Consider the following 21,029-nt stretch of genomic DNA (forward strand, 5'->3'; position numbering starts at 1 on the left):
ATTGATATTAAACACTACTAATATATATATATACGTATATCTAACCATGATATACCCACTAAATAACATTAAAAATAAAAAACCCTTGGGCATCAAATTATCCAATAACTACAAACCTTGAACAATAAAGACGCTCCAAACAACATCTCTTACCCTTTTATTCATTAGATATATGTATGAAATATATATTTAGTTGACACGCCGTTGTCTATGGTGGCTGAAAAATGCAGATGGTGACAAGGTTGTTGATTAGTGCTTGGTCTTTTTCATCCATCTGGCACGACAGTCCGTCGGGCTTGATTTCTTCTTAATTATAGTTTTTTCGGGTATTCCTACCACGCTCCCTCGATCTTCAACCAAGGATATAATTGGCATGACCCCGCCCTTCCCACGATCAGAAGAAACCCCCGCGGTGGGTTTTTATTTTTTGCGACAATGAGCTTTTCAAACTAGGGTTTTGGGTTTCCATCGAAATAGATTTCAGGATGATAAACTAAGATTGTAAGATATTGATCAGACATTCTAGGTGTGAATTTCATTTAACTTTTGAGAATTCTTTTTAATTCATGGGTTTTATTTTGAAGATAAAGAAGTAAATTTGAAGATTTATGTGGAAGAGAGAAACAAATTTGAAGATTTAGGTAAGAGAGAAGCATGTATGAAATATTGGTCAACTATGTACAAAAGAAAAAAGTTTATGGATAAAACTTAAATATAATAAGTAATTGAATACAAATAAAAAAATACGTTAGTTTTCTTGTGATTAATCTTTCGTTAAAAAGAGATATATGAACATTGTTCATTGTTTAGTTGTGTTGGTACTTTATTAAAGGGTAGAATGGGTATTAAAGAATAACAAATAACCAGGTAAAGGAGGAGCAACCTGCAACTGGAACCAGTTTCAAAAAATAAACCCCAAAATAACAAGATCGGAGGGACAGACGACAAGTGATATCGAAACCCTCCGTCCTCAAAGTTATTTTGTTTCGAATAAAATAATAAAAATAATCTGGGAAGCGAGATGGAAGGACTAACAGAAGAGGAACGAAAAGCTCTCCGGGGAAGCAAATTTGCTCCTCTTCCTTCCGCCGCCGCCGCCGCCGCCGCCGCCCCTTCCGTTTCTCGATCCAGGTTCTCTTTCTGCTTTCACGGTGTCTAACTTTTAAAATATTATTGATAACTAAGAGATTAAATAGTTACAGTAATTATTAATATATGTAGAGTTGTAATTTTTTTTGTGTGTAGATTGGCACACCCAGGAGGACCAATGAAGACTAACAAAGCGGCGGCGTTAGCCAAGTTTCTGGAACGAAAGTCCCAGGAACCAAATGGGTTATCTTCTATGAATCCAAAACTTGTCGAATTGGCTGTTAAAAATGCCAAAGACACTGTTAGAGCAAGTAATCCTCCTTTATCATTATTATCATATTATTATTTACTCTCCAATTCTTTTGTCCCCTTTTCAATGATAGAATTTCGATTATTGCCTGTTTTTTTTTTATAACAAAGTTATAAGAAACTAGACTCAATTTTTGGACTTTGGACTAAGTAACATTTTATAATAATCTGCATTGCAATAACACTCTTATTGTTTTTCATCAACATCTGTACTCTTTTTATTACTAGTAGTTCAATGACATAAATCGAGCTTTTTTGTTTTTGTTTACTTTAATTTATATGCTAATGAACTAGGCCCCCAAAACTAATCTCGCTTAGGACCTCCAAAACCTTAAATTGGCATTGCACAATATACATACCTAAGTACTGAAATTCATCATCCTTTTTGTGGTTCTTTATATCTCTAGCAATCAGCTCTGATACCATTGTGATAACCTGCCTGACTAGCAACTATCCCTTTGTTGTTTGACAAACTAACCATTTATGTCAAAAAGAAACTGATACATGAGTGTTAGAAGTTTTGACTACTAATATTAGTTCACAAGAAATGCTTTTGATGCCTGCTTACTATACTAACATCTTAGCGAGACTGATAATCTATTTGTGGGCCTTAAATCTGGAATTTTTCTTAACTTTATTGTTAGGTCACCCAATGTTTTGCTCTTTTGAATACCAGGGGGAACCTTAGGGGCCGTTGGGTTCCAAGAGTTTTATAGGAATCCGGTGGAATGGAATTTGCATTGTTCTATGCTAACCTAACATGACAAGGAAGAAAATTCATATTTCATTCCATCGGATTCCCATATATTCTAGGAACCAAATGGCCCCTTAGGGTGTATTTAATTGCACAAAAGTTTCTTTAGCTTTCATCTTCAAAATTATATCAAATTGAAGGTATTTCTTATCACTAGCAGTTTTCTCTTTCTGGAGAAGTAATAGAAAACAATAAAAAGTGAGTTTTCAAAAACTTGGCTACAATTCTGAAATTTGAATCTTTATTTTCAATGAATTATTTTCCTTTAGAAGTGCCTATCGGACATACGTAGGAAGGCTGACTTTTCTATTTTTCAAGTATGCGATATTCTAGATCTCAAGTTACTTCTTTGTTAATGCAACTCACGTAGGAGTTGCTTAGAGCAACCCATTAAGTTGACTACTATCTGATTTCAGGAAACTATTCAGGTTTCCATCATTTGTATTCTGTATTATACATAACTCATGGATCAATAAGATCCTTATGTAATTTGTCTCCAGGCAATGCTTCAAATTCTGAAAGAAGAATCCAGCATGTAAATTCATTTGGTGACTCTGAGGTGCTTTGATCCTCCAATCTATTGATACGTTGTGTACTTTTATTTCCATCTCTAAGTGACTCTGATTGTGGCAGGATATAGTAGAAGAAGATGAAGAATCAAAAGTGAAGTTAATCAAAAAGAAGAAAAAGAACAAGAAAAATAAAAAACAGAAGGTGTGTTTTTTCTCTCCTATTCTTTTCATTGCAATCATATGGTTTGTGATTTCGACCAACTCACATTAATTTGGGGTGTGTTCTACTTTTAACAAGTCAATTGGGTCAGATACAAGTTTTTAGTTAAAAGTGAAACTGGTTTAGTTAAAAGTGAAACTGGTCGAAAGGTCACTGAGTGTGTACATCAATGCACCCATCGTTGTAAATCGCTATTTGCAAAACTAGTTATATGTTTGAATCTGGCTAAGCTACCTATGTTTTTGCATGTCATCAGGTGATCTAGATGCCAAAACGGAGTCTTTTTCACAGCAATCTTCTACCGTATAGACAGGTTTTTGATACCCAAATATTTGGTTATTGGTTAGAGATCCCCACAGAAATGTGTTGTAACATGATTTTGTCACACCCATTGTTTTTTGACGACAAAAAGCACCATATTATGTGTTTCCAAAATCTGATTTATTGCACCTGTCAGCATCTTTGTCATTTTCCTTGGAGATACATAACTTGTGTAGTGTTTGTTAAATTGTCATTTGAGTTAAAGGTAGTTTTGTTTGATTGTCTTTATCAGCTAAATAATGTAGTTAAACTTTAGTCATGTTAAATACAGGACTAGCCTAGTAGCCTTTCAATGTTTTGGAAGCAATTATTTTCTTGAAAGTAAATAATAATTATATTATACTCATTTAAGCTGACTTTCCAAAGTTAATATATTTGGCTTTTGAAGGACTAAGCAGGCAGCTGCCTCTTTGCATAATAAGAACATTCGTGGGATGTAAGATCTAAAATGACCAAGGGAGTAAGGGGCGTTTAGTTTGGAAAACATCCATTGTTTTCCATTTTTGTTTCTAAAAAAACATGAAAAACAGAAAACACGATCAAATCATAATTTTCGAATTTTTTTTAAAAAAAAGAACAGACTATTTTTCATTTTTATGTGATGGATTAGAAAACACTTTCTGTTTTTCATTTTCCATTTTTTGAATTTTAAAAATCTTAAATTGTATTAACTCGCTATCTACGCCCCCGTCACAACTCGCCCTGCCCAATCTAACCTCTCACTTTTTTTTAAAGGCAACGGATAAATGGCTAACACCCTCATGTGGATGTGCCCACACCGGTTCGTCTCCTGACAATGCACTAAAGGGTTTGCTTCTCATGTGTTAGATGAATATAACATTACTAAGGTTATTTCACCACATTTGCATGTGGCAAGATTCGAACATGAGACTCTCAGGAGGAAACCACATTGTGTAAAACCCTGACTACTGACTAACACCCCAATGACCATCACCTTCCACTTAACAAAGTATATTAGAACATGTTTTCTAATATGGAAATGAAAATAAAATTTAGAGAAAATTACATTTTTGGTCCCTCAAGTTGTCAGGATTTTCAGTTAGTCTTGAATACATTTTTTAAATTTTTATTTAATTTCTATACATGGAAAACTCTTTCCATTTTCTAGAAAATTAAAGTTGGAAAACTAAAATACATTTTCCACAAATATGTCAAGTTGTAACCGTCGAGATATTAAAAGTTGTAACCGTCGAGATATTAATATGTAATTTTGTCAAATAGACTTCATGTTTAAGTTAATTTAGCTAAAGATAAATTTATTTATGTATGGCTTTAAAATTCCAGGGTAACCCACAAGGTTGGCTTTGAGAACAAAATCCCTGATAATCGGGAACAATAGTAAAACAAATTATATCGTTGTCTAACCTTTTGGATTGATATGAATTATGAATCCTTGACTTTTATGTATCATTTTGGTATCCTTAATGACCATTTAGGCCTAACATTGTGAGTGATAACCGTTTCACAACAGTATCAATTATGTACCACAACTAGAGTTGAAAACTAACTTGATATCAATTCATTCCTGGTGTTCCTTACCTGCATTTTACATCAAATAATGATGGCCATGGGACCAACCAGTGGGCTAGCCTAAAAACGTGGTTTCGACACAACCCCTAGACAAGTTTCGTACGGAACTCATCATGTGGCTTGAGCGTGTTATTTTCCTTCCCGAGTAGTTCATATTTTGGGTCATGTTTCTCAAAATTCGTTAGTAAGAAGAAATAAAAGCTCGCACTTTGGCGCACAAAGTTCAAATAACATAACATTGTCTTGTCATGTTGATAAAGGCAGCCATAAAAAGATCTTCATTGCTAATGATGAATTGTCATCTGTATACTAGCCCAATCACACAACCTCGGTGTATCAGTACTTTGACTATTCAAAAACAATCTAAAACCCCATTGAACATCTAAAAGGATACCTCTAAGGCTCCAAACCCTGTTTAAATTTACATTCATAACAAGAAGCATGCGAAATTCACAGCAGGAATGTCTCAAAAACATATACAAAGAAATAAAACACTAAAAATAATAAAAAGACTGTAAAAGAGCATACAAAATCCAACGTACCAATATTCAATGTTTTGGTGTATATGGTTGATAAAATTATTCAAATAATCCTTACATTTTGTCATATACCAGACAGACTTGTATATTGCAAGGTGGGCATCACTATATGATTCTCTAAACTAGATCGGTTTCCCCAGTTACACAGCAGCCCCAAATCAAAAAGAGGGGAGAAGAACGTAATTACTTTCGCTTTGTAGTAGCAAGCACAACACATGGTGGAGAAGGAATACATGCTTCATCCTTTTTGTTCCTACACCACATACATAGGACACAAAAAGAGATTCATGCACAAGACTCTCTGATGGACAAGGGTCTTTTTTCCTTTGGCTATTCAAAAGCCAACTTAGGGGAAAGCAAGAGGGGTGAGGGCACTATACGTTGTTTTTTCCTAGATGTTTTGGCTTATTGCAAAGTAAAAATGGAGGCCATCTAATGAAGTCCTATTAAAAGGACTTGTCACAAAACCAAACAAGAAAAAGAACAAGATGGCAAGTTAGGTTTATAAAATGTGATGTAGGGAACTACTACCACTGGCTACGTGGAATGGGCATCCCCGCTATGACTGGCCCTAACGCCACCAGTTGATTCAGAAAGCGGCATGCTTTTGGACATTTTTGATCCAGCTGAACCACTAGGCATACTGGTTGAGAGACCAATATCCTTGTTGGGTGTAGAATTAATCTCGGGCTGCAGCTCAGAAGAAGAAGATGATGGGGCCAGAGTTGCAATAGAAGAGCCAATAGGATATGGTGCAACAGGCATGTCTGTTAGTGAAGATGCAGATGGACTGTAACTTAATGTCCCCATTGGGTGATCAAATTTGCATGATGGCCCAAACTTACACACCCCTTTTTGACTATAATGTGTACAGAGAGGTGCACCCTGAGAAATAGAATAACACATCAACATGGATAAAAAAAGTATCACGGTACTAAAAGAAAATAAAGAAACAGGGATCTGTAAAGATAATTACCGGGCGGAGGGGAAGTCCCATTGGGCTGAGCACAAAGTTTGACTTTGGGACACTCCACTCACGAGGGTGATGGTATCTACAAGAAGAACCAAATTTACAATCCCCCGTCTTCAAGTAATACTGACATTCAGGTTCACCAGGCCTTTCGGGAAATGGATGTTCCTTTTGACTGCTATTTGAAGGACCAGAAGAAGATGGCAGAGAGAGGTAAGATCCAGTATATGAAGAAACAGGAGGAGCCATTGCGTAAACCTGGCCTGCCCCAACAGCATGTTGGGTATTAGGACTTGCAGGTGCCTGAAACAGAAAAATGATATAAAACGTTGACCTTTAGAAATAAAAATGATTTGAGAAAAATGCTCAATAGATAATATACCTGGTAAGGATTCCAACCGGGAAATGGGACCATCCCAGGAGGAAGTAGAACTGGACTGTAAGTCCCGGGAATGTATTGTCCGGGAAAGAGAGGTCTTGCAACTGGCCAGTTTCCGGCCAATAATGGAGGCTGCATACTTGGATATATCGCAGAAGGCATGGAAGACAAAGATTCAGGTATAGGTGCCTGTGGCGGAGGTGGTGGCGGCATGATGCCAGTAGGCTGGGGATGATGAAATTTACATGACACCCCAAACTTACATTGCCCTGTTTTCACATAGTATGAACACTCTTTTTCACCCTGTGAAGACAAAACTTATGTTGGAAGAAGGAAGTGGAGATGAATCAAATAGAAACAGATAGAGGTAGCAATGGTAAATGGGGGTTAATTTGATTTATGTTTCAGCTTTAAAGGGTCAAATGAGTTCAGTTAAATGATTTCACTGAAAAGAAGGTTTCAAGTCATTCGACATGTATAAATGATAAACGTCGTGGGAAATGCTTTATAAAAGAAGTTTTTCTAATAGTTGCAACAAATTCGTTCTTGATTTTTAGCACATCAAGTATTCAAAAAATTCATAACTTGGATAATCGAAGTGTCTTCTGGCTGCCCCAACCTGTTTTTACCTGCAGACTGACCGCCTGATGTGTCTGCCAAACAGCCCAATTTGCAAATTATAGGAAGAATGATAAAAAGGTAAATGACTCACGGGACGGAGAGGGTATCCAGAAACATTTAGTGGTACAGCGCTCGATGATCCTACTCCCTGTCTTGGATGGTGATACTTGCAGGAAGCACCATATTTGCAAATTCCCGTTCGCATATAGTACTAACAATAACATAGAAATAGACTCAACCGATTGGAAGTAGAAACAGACTTCAGGTTCATATAACTCATAAGGTAAGTTGAAACACGAATACAAAGATATAACACTTGCGAAAATATTTTTTTTCCAGAAGGTTCCTAATCCCATGTAGAAGATGAGGACGCCATCTATAAACGGAAACAGCTAAAAGTTATTCTATGTGGAACGCAAGATTAAAATGGAACTGCAACAACGCTTTGCCAAATCTGCTCTTAAACTATTGAACACCACATTATATACACAATCAATGCTTCAAATTCCAGATTTTGTATGTCACAAAAAGACAATTTCTTGAACATTATACCTTTATCTCAATCTTTGGAGAGCAAACATATGACATATTGGCATTGCATCTCCCACAATAAATGATATACAACAAAATGGAAATGAACATTCCAACTAGATACTGCCTATCATATGACGTATCCACATTTTTCATGTCTTACAATTCATAAAGACAACCATTTCCAATATAGAAACCACCAAATAACTAAGCAAACTTCCATTTTGGAAATAGTGAAAAAGACAAAGTTAGTTCATATTACTATAATTTAGGAGTTTGGGATCATCAAAGGATGGAATGTAAGTACAAGTATATAGCATGGCATTCAATTGTACTATCTAAGAATCTAAGCTATCTAACTGGCATCATACAACAAAACACATCCAAGTTCCATTACTAACGAGTGATCAAATGAAGTACCTGGCACACGGGCTCCCCAATACGTTCCGGATACTCCTCTCCGCTCGACCTCATAGCTCCAACAATCTGAAACCAGAGAAGAAAAATCGAAAAACCTTCATCTTCGAATTTAATGTAACCAAAAATAGATTCCACTCAATGCATGTGAATATAAAACATTATACTTTCTTGAAACATTAAGAACCCAACTTTAACACAGATCACTTCAATTTCAGAATTTTAATAAACAAATGGAGCAAAAAAGGGGGAAAATCCTGATACCGAATTACGATCACGGGGATGATTAAACCGACAACGAGTACCATAGCCACAAAACCCTGTTCTTAAATAGTAGATACAATCAGCCTCCTCTGGCCTTTCAGGGTATGATTCTGAACCACCTCCTAAACTTAACTGCCACATAGGCTCTGCATTTTACAAAAACCATCAAACAAACAAACCAACCCCAAATTAATTATTAATACCCACTTTAATAATAATTATAAAAAAGTTAAAAATAAAATGTGATGATAATAATAAATTTAACAAAAGTGAAAAATGCAAGAAAACCTTCGAGCCCAGTTTGGCCACCAGATGAATTCCATTCAGTTACCGGATCGGATTGTGACATGTCCATTTATATAAATAATAAAGATATAAAACTATATACGGGTTGTATGTATATGTATATATAAGCTATCAACAGTATATACCAAAAGAAAGAAACCCGAAAATGGAGATTGGGGTTTTATTTCCCGATCGGGTTTAAAAGTGGGAGAAAGAAAGAAGAGGGTTGTTGATTAACACACACACTCTCTCTCTCTCTCTAAATATATATATTATATAATATATTTGTATATACGTATATATGTGTATGTATAGGTGTAGAAAGAAAGAAGAAGTGTGGTGGTGTTAATGCTGGTGTGTGGGAGTGGTGATTTTGTGGTGGGATTAATGGAGTGTTTTGTTGTTAGTTTACCTACGCGCCATTTACTAACCAAGTACAACAACTCTGTTGTTGTTATTGTTGTTGTTGGTGGTGATGATATATGTGTGTATTTTGTGTGTGTGTGTGAGAGAGAGAGGGGGAGAGTGGGGAATGACAAAAATGCCCTTTCGATTTGGTACACGTGCATTAAGACGTGTTCGACTTACATCACCACTAATCTATTCTATACCCCCCCTTTTTATTGTTCGAGTTTGTATTTGTCAAAACCCCTTTCTCATTTACAAATATCTTTTTCTGTCTTTCTTAATTCCTTTGTTTTTCGAATATTTATTATCACAAAGCCTCCTTGTAATTTGTTATTTCCTTATCAATACATATGAAAATTCCTTTGATTAATTCGATTTGAACCAAACTCCCAAATATCAATTCCAAACATAATGTTATATTATTCAACTTTTATACCATGGAACCCATCTATAAAATTAGGATAAATATGTAATTAAATATGACTGAATTTTTTTAGTGAGAATTTAACTATGATTTTGTGTATCGTATGGTTGTAACTTGTTAAATGGTACAAATTAGTAACCAACAGGCTAAATCGCTTACGTGAAGCAGATTGTAATTTTGTTTAGCTACGTTTGATATGCCACATCATAAATATAAAAGACAAAAAAGTTCAAAAGCATCTTGTTTAAGCCAAACCTAATACAAAATTATCCCATAACAATCATAGATCAAGAAAATCAATTTACATCCAAACAACCAAATATCTCTATTAAGGGTTGGCAACGGATGGAAGGTGGGTGCGTGGTGGATGCGGCACCACCACTCAACACCGCCACCACCACTCAACACCGCCTCCAACACTCCACCACCCGTCGTGGTGTCAAATGGCGTGGTCACACCACGCACTTGACCACTCACTTGTGCTTTTTGATTTGCGTGCCAACGTCTCTTTTGACCATATAAACGACTCTTTTTTTAATACTTTATATATACATACAACTTACAACACAAAACATACACACTACAACTACAAAACACACACACTACATTCACTTTCTCTTTCAAAAAACACACTAACACTCAAAGATATACACACTAAAAAAATGCAAAAACGTATTGGTTCCACCACAATCATCAACGAACCGTTCGAATGGTCTAACGATAGTAGTTTAGAGGTGTTTGTGAACGTCATTGAGTCCGAAGAAGCCGAAAGTTCCATAGCGCGGTCACGGGCGAAATCTAAAGTCGTGAACCGCAACTGTTGGACCGCTTCAGAAAGGTTGCACCGCGACTACTTTTTTGATGAACCGAAATACGATGATGATCTTTTTGAAGAAAGGTATCGTATGTCTAAAAGACTATTTTTAAAGATTGTGCATGATCTTGAGTCAAGATACGCGTATTTTCAGGACTCGTATGATGCCCGGTTGGCCAAGAGTTTTACACCGATACAGAAGTGCACATCTGCCATCCGGCAACTTGCAACCGGTAACCCATCAGATGAGTACAACGAATATTTAGAGATGGCCGGGAGAACATCACATGAATGTCTTCAATTTTTTGTGACGCTATCGTTGACACTTATAGCACCGAATATCTGCGTAAACCAACAACACATGATATCCAACGTTTGTTTGAAGCACACGAAGAGAGGCATCCCTTGCCTGGAATGTTCGGTAGTCTAGACTGTACACATCTTGTCTGAAATATGTGTCTAATGGAGTGGAGGGGTCAATACAAAAGGGGTGATCATTAGTACCCCACTATTATGTTGGAAGCAACGACGTCTCAGGATTTATGGATATGGCACGCCTTTTTTGGTCCTCCGGGTGCTCTAAACGACATCAATGTGCTACAACAATCTCCCTTGTTCCTCCCCGAGCGTATGGGCACTGCTCCTTACTGTCCCTTCTCTGTAAATGGGCGTACGTATAGACCTGGGTACTATCTAGTCGATGACATATATCTTACATGGTCTACATTTGTTAAAGCGTACAAATACCCGACCGACCCAAAAGAAAAAATGTTCAAAACGGCACAAGAGGCGGCTCGCAAAGATATTGAACGGGCATTTGGTGTTCTCAAAGGAAAATGACATATCGTTGATTGACCGTTTCGACAATGGTCACTAGAAACAATAAGGAACTTGGTGTATGCGTGTGTGATTCTGCACAACATGATCATTCAGGATAGTGCTCGTGCGATCTGCCCAGTTCATATAGGAGATCCAGTTGTCCGACCAAGTAGTCATCGGGACGCCTTACCGGAGATACATTTCCGTCTCCGGTATGATCTGACAGAGCATCTAGCAGTCTAAACTTACCGCACCTCCAGCCGAACGATGAGTAGTAGTCGTATCTATATTGTTTATGTTATATCTTTTAAGTATTCCTAGTATGTTTCTTTTTAAAATTTGTTTTATGGTTTTCAAGAATTATGTAATGTTTATGTATTTTAATATTTTTATTTTAATGAAATTTAATGTTTAAATAAAATGAAAATTGTAAAATGAGCGATGAAGTGAGTGGTCGGATGCCAATGAAATTTGGATGAGTGGTGAGTGAGTAGTGAGTAGTGGAATTGAGGTGACATGATGTGATTGGTTAGAAGTGAATGGTGAGAAAATGGATGGAAGGTAGGTTGCAACCCTCTTAATGATATACATAACTACATCTTGCATTTACATCCAAACAATCAATTAATCAAGTTAACCCATTTACATCCAAACAATCAATTAATCAGGTTATTATTGGGGTAAAACAAGTAGCATTTGGAGGTAGCAGAAAATGTGATGTATCTATAAATCTTTATAAGCAGTGGTGGCTTAAGGTTTTTTTGAGGCCTTAAACGGGGTCAATTTTAGGGGCCTAGTTCATAATTAAAGTAAACAAAAAAAAAGTTAGGTCGACTTATGTTATTGAACTACTACTAATGAAAAGATACATATATTGATGTAAAAACCAATAAATGTATTACTACAATGCAAATTATATAATGGTACTTCATACAAAATCTATACATTAAGTCTAAGATACAAAACATTGAGGCCCTACATATATTTGATATATGAATATGAATGTTGTTCTTGATTCTTATATACATATTTTCAATGTTGTTGCAGATTCTTATATACATACCGATTATATATCATGATATATGAATATGAAGTTTATGAATATAGTTTACAGAGATAAGTAGTGTATTGTCCATGTCATCAGTCAAAGTCCAACAATTACGAGTGAGTCGCGTAGCCACATTAGCTATTAAATACGAGTAAATAAAAATTAAACGGCAACCTTTTACCTTCTTATCAAGTCACCGGATACATAATTTGGACATTTTAACAAGTTACTCCCATATAATACACAAAAACGTAGTTGGTTTTACTAAATACATTCGATCATAGTTAGTTATATTTCAAAATATTTATCTCTAAAAACTAACTAGCATTTTACCTTGGAAGTGTTAAATCTTGTCTTGCTATCATTTATAATACATAATAAAGCAACAACCCGTTTTTAAAAATCTCAACTAAAGAATTGGAGTACTTAAAATACTCTTATTCATTAACTAGTTTAATAACCCGCGTAGCAAATCAAGAAAAAATTTGTTTTTATCTATTAAAACATGTTTAAAAATTATTTATGATGTACTACGTATTATAGTTAACATTTGTAATTAATGCATATACTAATTAACTATATCTAATTTCTTGTGTTTTAATAAAAGAATTAAACTTTTTTTAAAAATTAACTAATAAATGATGTCATAAATCATTTAAGTAAAAAAGAAAAAAATTATAAGAAATTTTCTAACAATACCAAGTAAATTTGTCTTTATAAATAATGATGTAAGCAAAATCTTCTTTTATTATATAGAGATTTAAACATCTTTACCTAATATATTTATAATGAATTAATTTACAACATAAATCCCTTAATCCTTAGAATAACTACACTACCTTCCTTTAACATCAATTACTATTACATTCACCACCATTGTCATCACCACCACCCGTCACCGCCCGTCATCACCACCCCGCGCCACTACCACCATCGTCGCCGCATTGCGCGGACATATGACTCGTTAGAATAATATGCAAGGCGAGCAAATTGCTAAGTTTAATTTGGAATATGTTCTTAACTAACATTTTATTTTGGGTAACCCATAAAAAACAACTTAATTATTCTAAGTAGATGTAGATGTGATGTAATCCGGTCACTTATTATGTGAGAAAAAGTCGATGTAAAAATATAAATATCCATTTTATAAGAATTGAAGTACCCAAATCACACTAGACACGATTATATGATAGCACATTCATAAAGCGAATTGATTGAGGGCCGTAAAGGGAGATCACGTCAAGCATTGATTATTTTGTTTGAAAATTCATGCTGCTATTATTATTTTTGCAAGAGAACCGACAAAAACCCTTATTTTGGGTGTTATTTTTATTATATTTAACACCCCAATATAAAGATCGAGTAATTATATACGGAGTACTATGTTATATTTCTATCTACCAATAAACTAAAACATGATTGAGATATTCTTAAAATGACACATGACGTAATCTTTGATTAACACGTGTCCTTTTAATTTATTTATTTTTGTTAAATTAGCTTTTTTTAGTTGTATATAAAATCAAATTAACTTTTTTAGTTATATATAAATTCAATTTTCTTATTAGATTTAAAATTAAACTTTAACTCTTGGCTTTATTAATACAAAATACATTATAACTTTATTTAATTAATCGTTTTCCCATTAATAAATTGTCTCTTTTTGTTGCTCAATTTTTCAACTCTTATTTACTTATATTATGAAGACTTCAAAAATTCAAGTTTACGATCTGAAATCATAAGGCTATTTGTCATCATCCATTATGCTTAAAGTTTCGATTTTGATGTGCTTTTAAAAATTTAAGGTTAATCCTATATATTATATTTATCATTACTGTATATTATAATTTAGCTTCGATCATCAATTACCTTAACAAATATTTCTTTTATACCCACAAATCATGTATGCGACATATTCGAATTTTCTTTATGATACAATCTATGTAGCTAATATACATCGTACGGGTATTAGGACTAGTATATTATATATACTATGGGAAAAAGGGTATATTATATATACTATGGGAAAAAGGGAATATAAGGTTGTCCACCTAAGCTTAGGTGTGGAACCCTTCATATACTAATATTTTATTATTTATTGTTTAATGAATAAATGTCTGAGTCCCCATGATTTTTATGGTTTAAAAAATTAATATGTGAAAGTTCGACATTTAAGCTTAGGTGTCTAACAGTCTTATATTCCCATCCCCCATATACTATATATATCAAGATCATAAAGCCCCCAACGTATATTGGTTATTTATTATTACGGAGTAATCGATAGCAACAACGAAAGATCATGAGAAAACATCCATTGGAATGACAGTAATATGTGGAAACAAAGTCGAAGATAAATGACCAAAGCAAGACATTAAACAGTTACTGTGGCATTCAAACAAAGTAGAGAAATGAACATGACTAGTATCAACATTAAAGCTAATCGGCAAGGTACCAACAGAATCATCATGCCAAGTAGTGGAACATGCTTGCATTATCTTTGTCTCTCTCAAGATACTCTCGGCTAATCAGATCTTCGATCCTCCTCTTTATTACTTTTACATCAGGCTGCACAGAATACCAATATATGTAATAAGAAATGGATGTATACATATATATGGCAACAGTTGCTTTCCAGTTTCTTCAAATTATTTAGATTTGTGTATGTATCATGGCTAAAGGTGGACTGTTACGAGAATAATCCCTCTAGGCTAATCCATACAAGATATGGGCTGTGATACAATTTAAGATAAATGACCCGCAGAGAAGAAGACCAAATTTAAGGAAGGATATAGTGTTGATCCTCGTTAAATTTTAGGTATTGCATTTAATAAGAAGTTACCTTAAACATCCGTCCCAATTGTTCAACACACTCCATAACCAGCTGCTGGTACCCCAGGACTTTTCTGCTCTTCATGATGCGAACAAGTGCTGCATCAATTGCAAACTTCCTATCCTTGTCAACATCCTCAATCACCTTTTTCTTCTCATCTACTGGAGGTAGAGGAATCTGCATTTATATTAAAAAAGAAAAGAAAACCGTTTCACACTGGATCCAACTATATTTTATTTCAAATGAATAAAATTAACATTTTAAACTACCTTGATCCTCCTCATTCTATCTGTAAACTTTGAGTTAAATTCAAAGTAATCAATGGAAGATATTGTTTTGGTATTTGGCTCCTTGATAAGGATCTTATATTTTGCACATGACAGCGAGTGGAGAATCCGGACTAGATCATCGTCTGACAACTTGAGTTCAGTCTTGATGTCCTCATAACTCCTCCGGGTAGAGGTATTGAATAAAAGAAGAACAGATGCCTACATATATCAAATACTTTAAGTCATAAACTAAACAGATACTCTAAATTAGACAAGTCAAGCCCATTTGTAGATAGATGGGTCAGAGTTGCCAACAAAGTCTATAAAAATAATAGCAAAACCTGAAAGGTAGTCACAATCAGCTCCACAGTTTTTGGATCAAATTTCCCATTGACGTTGCAGGTACCCAACGAATATATCCACGTAAGTCTCCTACTTTTCGTGTTTGTATCATAAAACTTTTTGAAAGCTTCAACACACTTGGCCTGGAGTGGCAAGTAATTGAACAATACGAAAATATTAGAGATCATGTAACAATTTATCAGAGCTTTTCTCTCATTAAAGTTCAGAAATTTACCATTTCTAATGGGAGAACAAGTTCGGACGATTTGTAATTCGGCCAGAAACCAGTAGTCAGCACAGTTACAGACAAGTCAATCCCGGGTTTGACAGTAGGATCATTTCTTACGTACTCTTCATATTGGGATTGATTCTCCTTTGCCAAAGCTAAATCTGTAATCTGATAAACACACACACCAATATCAAGGGGAAGATCGAAATGGCAGAATTCAATATTTGTGTGTCCTAATATGGAAAAGGGGTGTTTGGATTTTGAAACTGGCTATCCAATAACAAATTTTTAGATTTTGGATAAATAACTTCTATTTCTGATTAAGAGGCGACATAACAATTTATGGGTATGAGAATATAGCCTTCAACATAAAAGAGTAGGTTATCGGATCCAAGTCTGAGACATGCATACACTCTTTACGTAAAGTTTGACACCCATCCCAGTATATGTTCCCTTTTATGTTACTTTGTCAGTGAATTCCTTATATGATTAGAATTTGCCAGACAAATTATCTATGCATCTGATATTGCAAGCTCAAATAGTGAAGCGCATCCAAACAGTTTACAGTTGATCACATACCATAACCCATGCAAGACTGGTAGTGGGTGTTGTAATTTTTTACATATTTACCTTTAAAATGCACAATCCAAACACCCCGTTATCTTATGCATGTGTAAATTTGTGGTTGTGTGTGTTGACGAATATAAAGATTGCACTATTACCATTCCTTGCATCTTTCCGGTAAACTGAACACCCCACTGCTCTTTCAGTTTTGCAAGAATACTCCTCTCATGCTCATCGCTGGTACTCCTATCAAACAAAAGCCTCCGAGCAAGCTTTTTCCTAAGAGATTCATTTGCACAAAGGTTAACGTTCATGATTTATAAAAAAAACTGATGTTCATCATAAACTAAGTTATTTACCTGCAGAACTCAATAAAGAGATCCTTATCGCTGATGTATGCAAGCAGCTTCACTATCTGTAAATTCGTTAAGAGGATTTAATGATAACTTTCTGATCTTATTAACAAACTGCTGTCATTACCACTTACCAATAGAGGTAGTAACTTTGAGGTAATCTACTGATGAACAGGTGTATTGGGCTTAAAATAAAAGGTCAAAGTAACCCAAGGTGTACTTTTTATCCATAAAACCTTGATTCAGAAGACTATATATTGTCATAATATTCGACACTATTATTTGTATGACAAGGAAAAATGTATTCTGCCCAGCCCAACCTGAAAATTATCTGTTTTGACCCGAACCCACTGACATGATATCCAACCCAATTATTTTGCCACCTCTAGCTATCAACATACCTTCTCAAGTTTGTCCTCAATGCCTTCATCACTCAGTTTCTCAGTTCCACCTTTTTTAAGAATATTATCACAAAAGTTGGCAAGTAACTCTGCACTTGAACTTCCAGATATACTCTTGTTGCAGAATATTTCAAATGCTTCTTTGAGCGCCTAGAAAAATAGCAAGAAAAGGTAAAGATTAATAGACGTACTAACATATTTATAAATGTAGATGAAGTTTATTTAATAGTGTAGTCGACAGACCTTGTGAAAAAGGGTCTGGTTCGCAAAACAATCAACTACATACACCATGCACTTGTCATGTAAGTCGATCACTTTCCTGTAAAAGACCTGGAGAGAGCAGTTCACCAATTAATGTACCATCATAATTCATTAACATGTTCTACAAGTCGTATATTTCGATTATACTTACTTGTTCCTGCATTCCAGCCACATCTCTCTTTTCTGCCTGTAATGAAGCATATCACAATTCAACAAATGTTCCTTTTATTTAGCTTGACTAAGTTTGTATATAATCTAGAAGATTGTTGAATAATTGAAGTGTACGATGTACAAACCGTCTTATTATTTGCAGCATCTTCTGCCTGGTTGACCAAGGCTGTGCCTTCAGCTGTAACATGCTGCAGTACAACACAATTGATTACATGTTGTAACTTTTTAATATATATATATATATATTAAAATTAAAAATCAATTCCAGCATAACAAACCTTCATAAACATAGTAGACACAGGTTCCAATCCATGGGGTATTGTTACGAAAAGTCTGTGCATCCTTGATAGGTCATCAATCTAGAAGAGAATAACCAAAAAAAATGTCAACCAAACATAATTCAAATAGTGGATGTTATTTAAAGAATAATGCATAAAATAGAGATCACACACCTTGTCATCCCTCAGCAGTGCATAAACACCAGAGTCTTTTTTCTCGAATAAGTCGGTAGAGTGAGCCGTTAACAGCTCATGCCGAACTTTCTGCAAATATTTTTATGATACCAAATCAAAGATGGAAAACAATATCCTTTCTTTTCTTTTTAATTCCAAATAGTGATTAAGCAAACCTCGAGCAGCTTTGGCTCACTACTAGATTGAAGATAATGAGATACTCTTTCCTTTTCTTTTTTTAAGCAATCTTCAGCCTGATTATTAAAAAAAAAAAAAAGGTTAAGTTATTTACTTACTTTTCTAGAAAATCAAGATCAAAACAAGAGAGCGATTGAAATTTACTTGAAGCATATACTCTGGACAAGAATATTCTTGAATCCAATTTGAAGCTTTTCGTGAATAATACGCTGATGTATCTTTAAGCATGGGGTTTTCAAAGTCGTTCTCATAACATTCCATTTTCCCCATTCCCATTTCAACAAATATGTCTAAGATATTCTTCAGTAAAGATCGATCTATTTGCTGGCCTTCACGCTCTCGATCAATCTGATAATAAAATTTAACATATCGGCTTAATAAGAAACTAAGATGATCATGTGTGTTTTAATAAGATGAGGAAAAGCATACCAGTGTTATCACCACAAGCTTCACTTTCACTTTCACTTTCAGCGCTTTGTAGACCTAATAAACATAAATCGGTCACCGATCATTGTTTTGATCACAAAAACATGTTAATGACTAGTCATTTAATTATGTTGGATAAACAGCCATCTTTTTTTGTCTATATTCAATAGAGAATCAACAAGCTATGGCTATAGTGGGTTAAAGGCTTGAAGTGGAAAACTATAGTAAAGTCATGATATAAAAGTATAACTATTCAATATCCATTTACAATACCAGATCACGAAAACATGTGAGACCAACTTCTTTTAATGTAGGAAGGGATCGGCGTTGGATGAAGTAGCGATCAAGATAGTGGAAGAATCGGGAAAGCCATCTCGTCATGATTTTATGATTTGACCATCTGATCAGTAGCTCTTTTAGCATGAACTCATCATGCTTTTCTTTCAGAGATGGTAAAACCTGAATCAAAGACATTGCTATTATATCTAACTGTAGGTTGGAAATTACAAACTTAAGAATGAGATCGTGTTATAGAAACCACATTACTAACATTATAAACGTTCCTTATAACAATTTTAATAAAATAACTATCAGTAAGTTTTATTCAATCATTATGAATGACACCTGACTAACCAAGATGTGATTTTCATCAATCAATAATCGCCTAATTTTAAAAATAAAGCACATTGATCTTATTTTGATATTCAATGAGGATTTGAAATTCAACCCTTACAAATATATATCAATATTGTTTATTGCATTAATACAATAATATACTCAATATTACAAACAAGTACGGGGTATATGATTTGCTTTACCGTTGCTTTAAGGTATTCTGTCAAACAAATCTTATATCTGTCATACAGCTGCTGAGAGTAATCATACGGTGGTTTTTGAGTGCACATGTTGTAAATTTTTCTGAAACTAGGTTAAGGGGTCACAAAAAAAACAGAATCCACCGGACATATCTTTATAAAACCGGAAACATTATTAAATTTAAATTTGTAAACGATTAAATAAAGAAGGATACGTGTATTGCATTATATATTCCTCGGAGCTGAATTGTGGCTCCGTAGGATCAGCTAAAATCTTCTTCAACTTCGTTATGCCCTTCTGAACGTACCCCCATCCTTCCTCAAACTCTATCATCTTTTTAACATCGTCCATCCTGATTTCACGAAGTAACATCAATTATACCAAACAGCTTAAGTAACGAGTTACCATCATAAATTTAAATAACAAGGCAACTCTTTTCCTTTTTGTTTTTATTCCTCTTTAAATATCGATTAAAGTAGTGATTGTAGTCCGGACAGTTTTATATATATATATATATAAAATTTGACGTGTTCAGGGAAACAGAGAACTTCAATCAAATATGGACCGCCATTGATATTTAAATAAAAATAACAAACACGTAAATCAAAAACCTAACTGTAAGTCCAGTATACAAAAATCAATCCACATTCTCATATCATCATTCATATATACAAAGATCTTTCTAAACACGATAAAAACTAATCAGTTACAAAAAAAATATATATGTATATAAACCCTAACGAAACACATTCGGCAAACTGATCAGTTACAAAAAAAAATAAAATACAAGTAGCAATTCATATTAATGAAAATAATATACGTGAATATTAAGATGATCGGCGAACTGATCAAGCGGAGGTTTTCCGATAAACAAAATAATTAAAACAAATAATACAGATACATGTATATATATAGGCGATTGCTATATATATATAATTACAATAAGTAAATACGATCGATAAACCTTAATATAGTTGGGGAAAAAAAACCCTTGGAATCGAAAAGTTCGACAGGGATGGAGAGAAGTGAAGAGAGGGAAGCGACTGAATGAATCGTAGAGTTTGAACTTCGAATGGTTTTATAGTTTTATACTAGCTAATTAACCCGGGTTTAACCCGAGCATATCAATCAAAGTTTATAAAATTGCATTTTCGTCACTGAAGTTGTGATTGTATAAGAGCACTTGTATCCTCAAAATAGTATCTCTTATAAGTTATAATTAGTTTATTAACTCGCATAATATGTGAATAATTAAAAATCTGTTATGATAAAATTATTTAGATGAAGAAACTTATAAGACAATGTATAATTTTGTAGAGTTTTTTTCTAAAAAAATTACAAAAATATATAACATTATAAAATAACAAAAACAAAAGTGTAATAAATTTTAAAAAGGAAAGTGTTTATGACATCATAAATAAATTAAAAAAATTAAAACTTAA

The 21,029-nt window shown here is 34.3% G+C and overlaps 4 protein-coding genes across 4 annotated transcripts; 2 read left to right on the plus strand and 2 right to left on the minus strand.

The window, feature by feature from the left end:
* Positions 1 to 844: 844 nt before the first annotated feature.
* LOC122579443 lies at positions 845 to 3,425 on the plus strand. The gene is made up of 5 exons (XM_043751623.1): positions 845 to 1,131; positions 1,246 to 1,400; positions 2,653 to 2,711; positions 2,786 to 2,866; positions 3,141 to 3,425. The coding sequence occupies exons 1-5, from the start codon at positions 1,022 to 1,024 to the stop codon at positions 3,147 to 3,149; spliced, it is 414 nt and encodes a 137-aa protein (XP_043607558.1). The 5' UTR covers positions 845 to 1,021; the 3' UTR covers positions 3,150 to 3,425.
* A 1,808-nt stretch (positions 3,426 to 5,233) lies between these two features.
* On the minus strand, positions 5,234 to 9,225 carry LOC122579706 (zinc finger CCCH domain-containing protein 34-like). The gene is made up of 7 exons (XM_043751929.1): positions 8,766 to 9,225; positions 8,478 to 8,623; positions 8,217 to 8,282; positions 7,357 to 7,476; positions 6,648 to 6,947; positions 6,272 to 6,568; positions 5,234 to 6,180 (listed from the first exon to the last, which is right to left on the minus strand). The coding sequence occupies exons 1-7, from the start codon at positions 8,830 to 8,832 to the stop codon at positions 5,833 to 5,835; spliced, it is 1,344 nt and encodes a 447-aa protein (XP_043607864.1). The 5' UTR covers positions 8,833 to 9,225; the 3' UTR covers positions 5,234 to 5,832.
* A 1,031-nt stretch (positions 9,226 to 10,256) lies between these two features.
* Positions 10,257 to 11,248, plus strand: LOC122610973. Its single transcript, XM_043783924.1, has 2 exons — positions 10,257 to 10,754; positions 10,946 to 11,248. The coding sequence occupies exons 1-2, from the start codon at positions 10,257 to 10,259 to the stop codon at positions 11,246 to 11,248; spliced, it is 801 nt and encodes a 266-aa protein (XP_043639859.1).
* Positions 11,249 to 14,575: 3,327 nt separating this feature from the next.
* LOC122611375 (cullin-1-like) lies at positions 14,576 to 20,617 on the minus strand. The gene is made up of 20 exons (XM_043784399.1): positions 20,552 to 20,617; positions 19,802 to 19,939; positions 19,590 to 19,689; positions 19,045 to 19,230; positions 18,775 to 18,828; positions 18,490 to 18,693; positions 18,324 to 18,401; positions 18,148 to 18,237; positions 17,974 to 18,054; positions 17,821 to 17,883; positions 17,676 to 17,711; positions 17,507 to 17,593; positions 17,264 to 17,413; positions 16,869 to 16,924; positions 16,668 to 16,788; positions 15,952 to 16,113; positions 15,716 to 15,859; positions 15,375 to 15,593; positions 15,115 to 15,282; positions 14,576 to 14,840 (listed from the first exon to the last, which is right to left on the minus strand). The coding sequence occupies exons 2-20, from the start codon at positions 19,936 to 19,938 to the stop codon at positions 14,739 to 14,741; spliced, it is 2,238 nt and encodes a 745-aa protein (XP_043640334.1). The 5' UTR covers position 19,939; positions 20,552 to 20,617; the 3' UTR covers positions 14,576 to 14,738.
* Between the last annotated feature and the right edge of the window lie 412 nt (positions 20,618 to 21,029).

This window comes from Erigeron canadensis, chromosome 8, assembly GCF_010389155.1.
Source record: "Erigeron canadensis isolate Cc75 chromosome 8, C_canadensis_v1, whole genome shotgun sequence".
NCBI classification, from domain to species: domain Eukaryota; kingdom Viridiplantae; phylum Streptophyta; class Magnoliopsida; order Asterales; family Asteraceae; genus Erigeron; species Erigeron canadensis.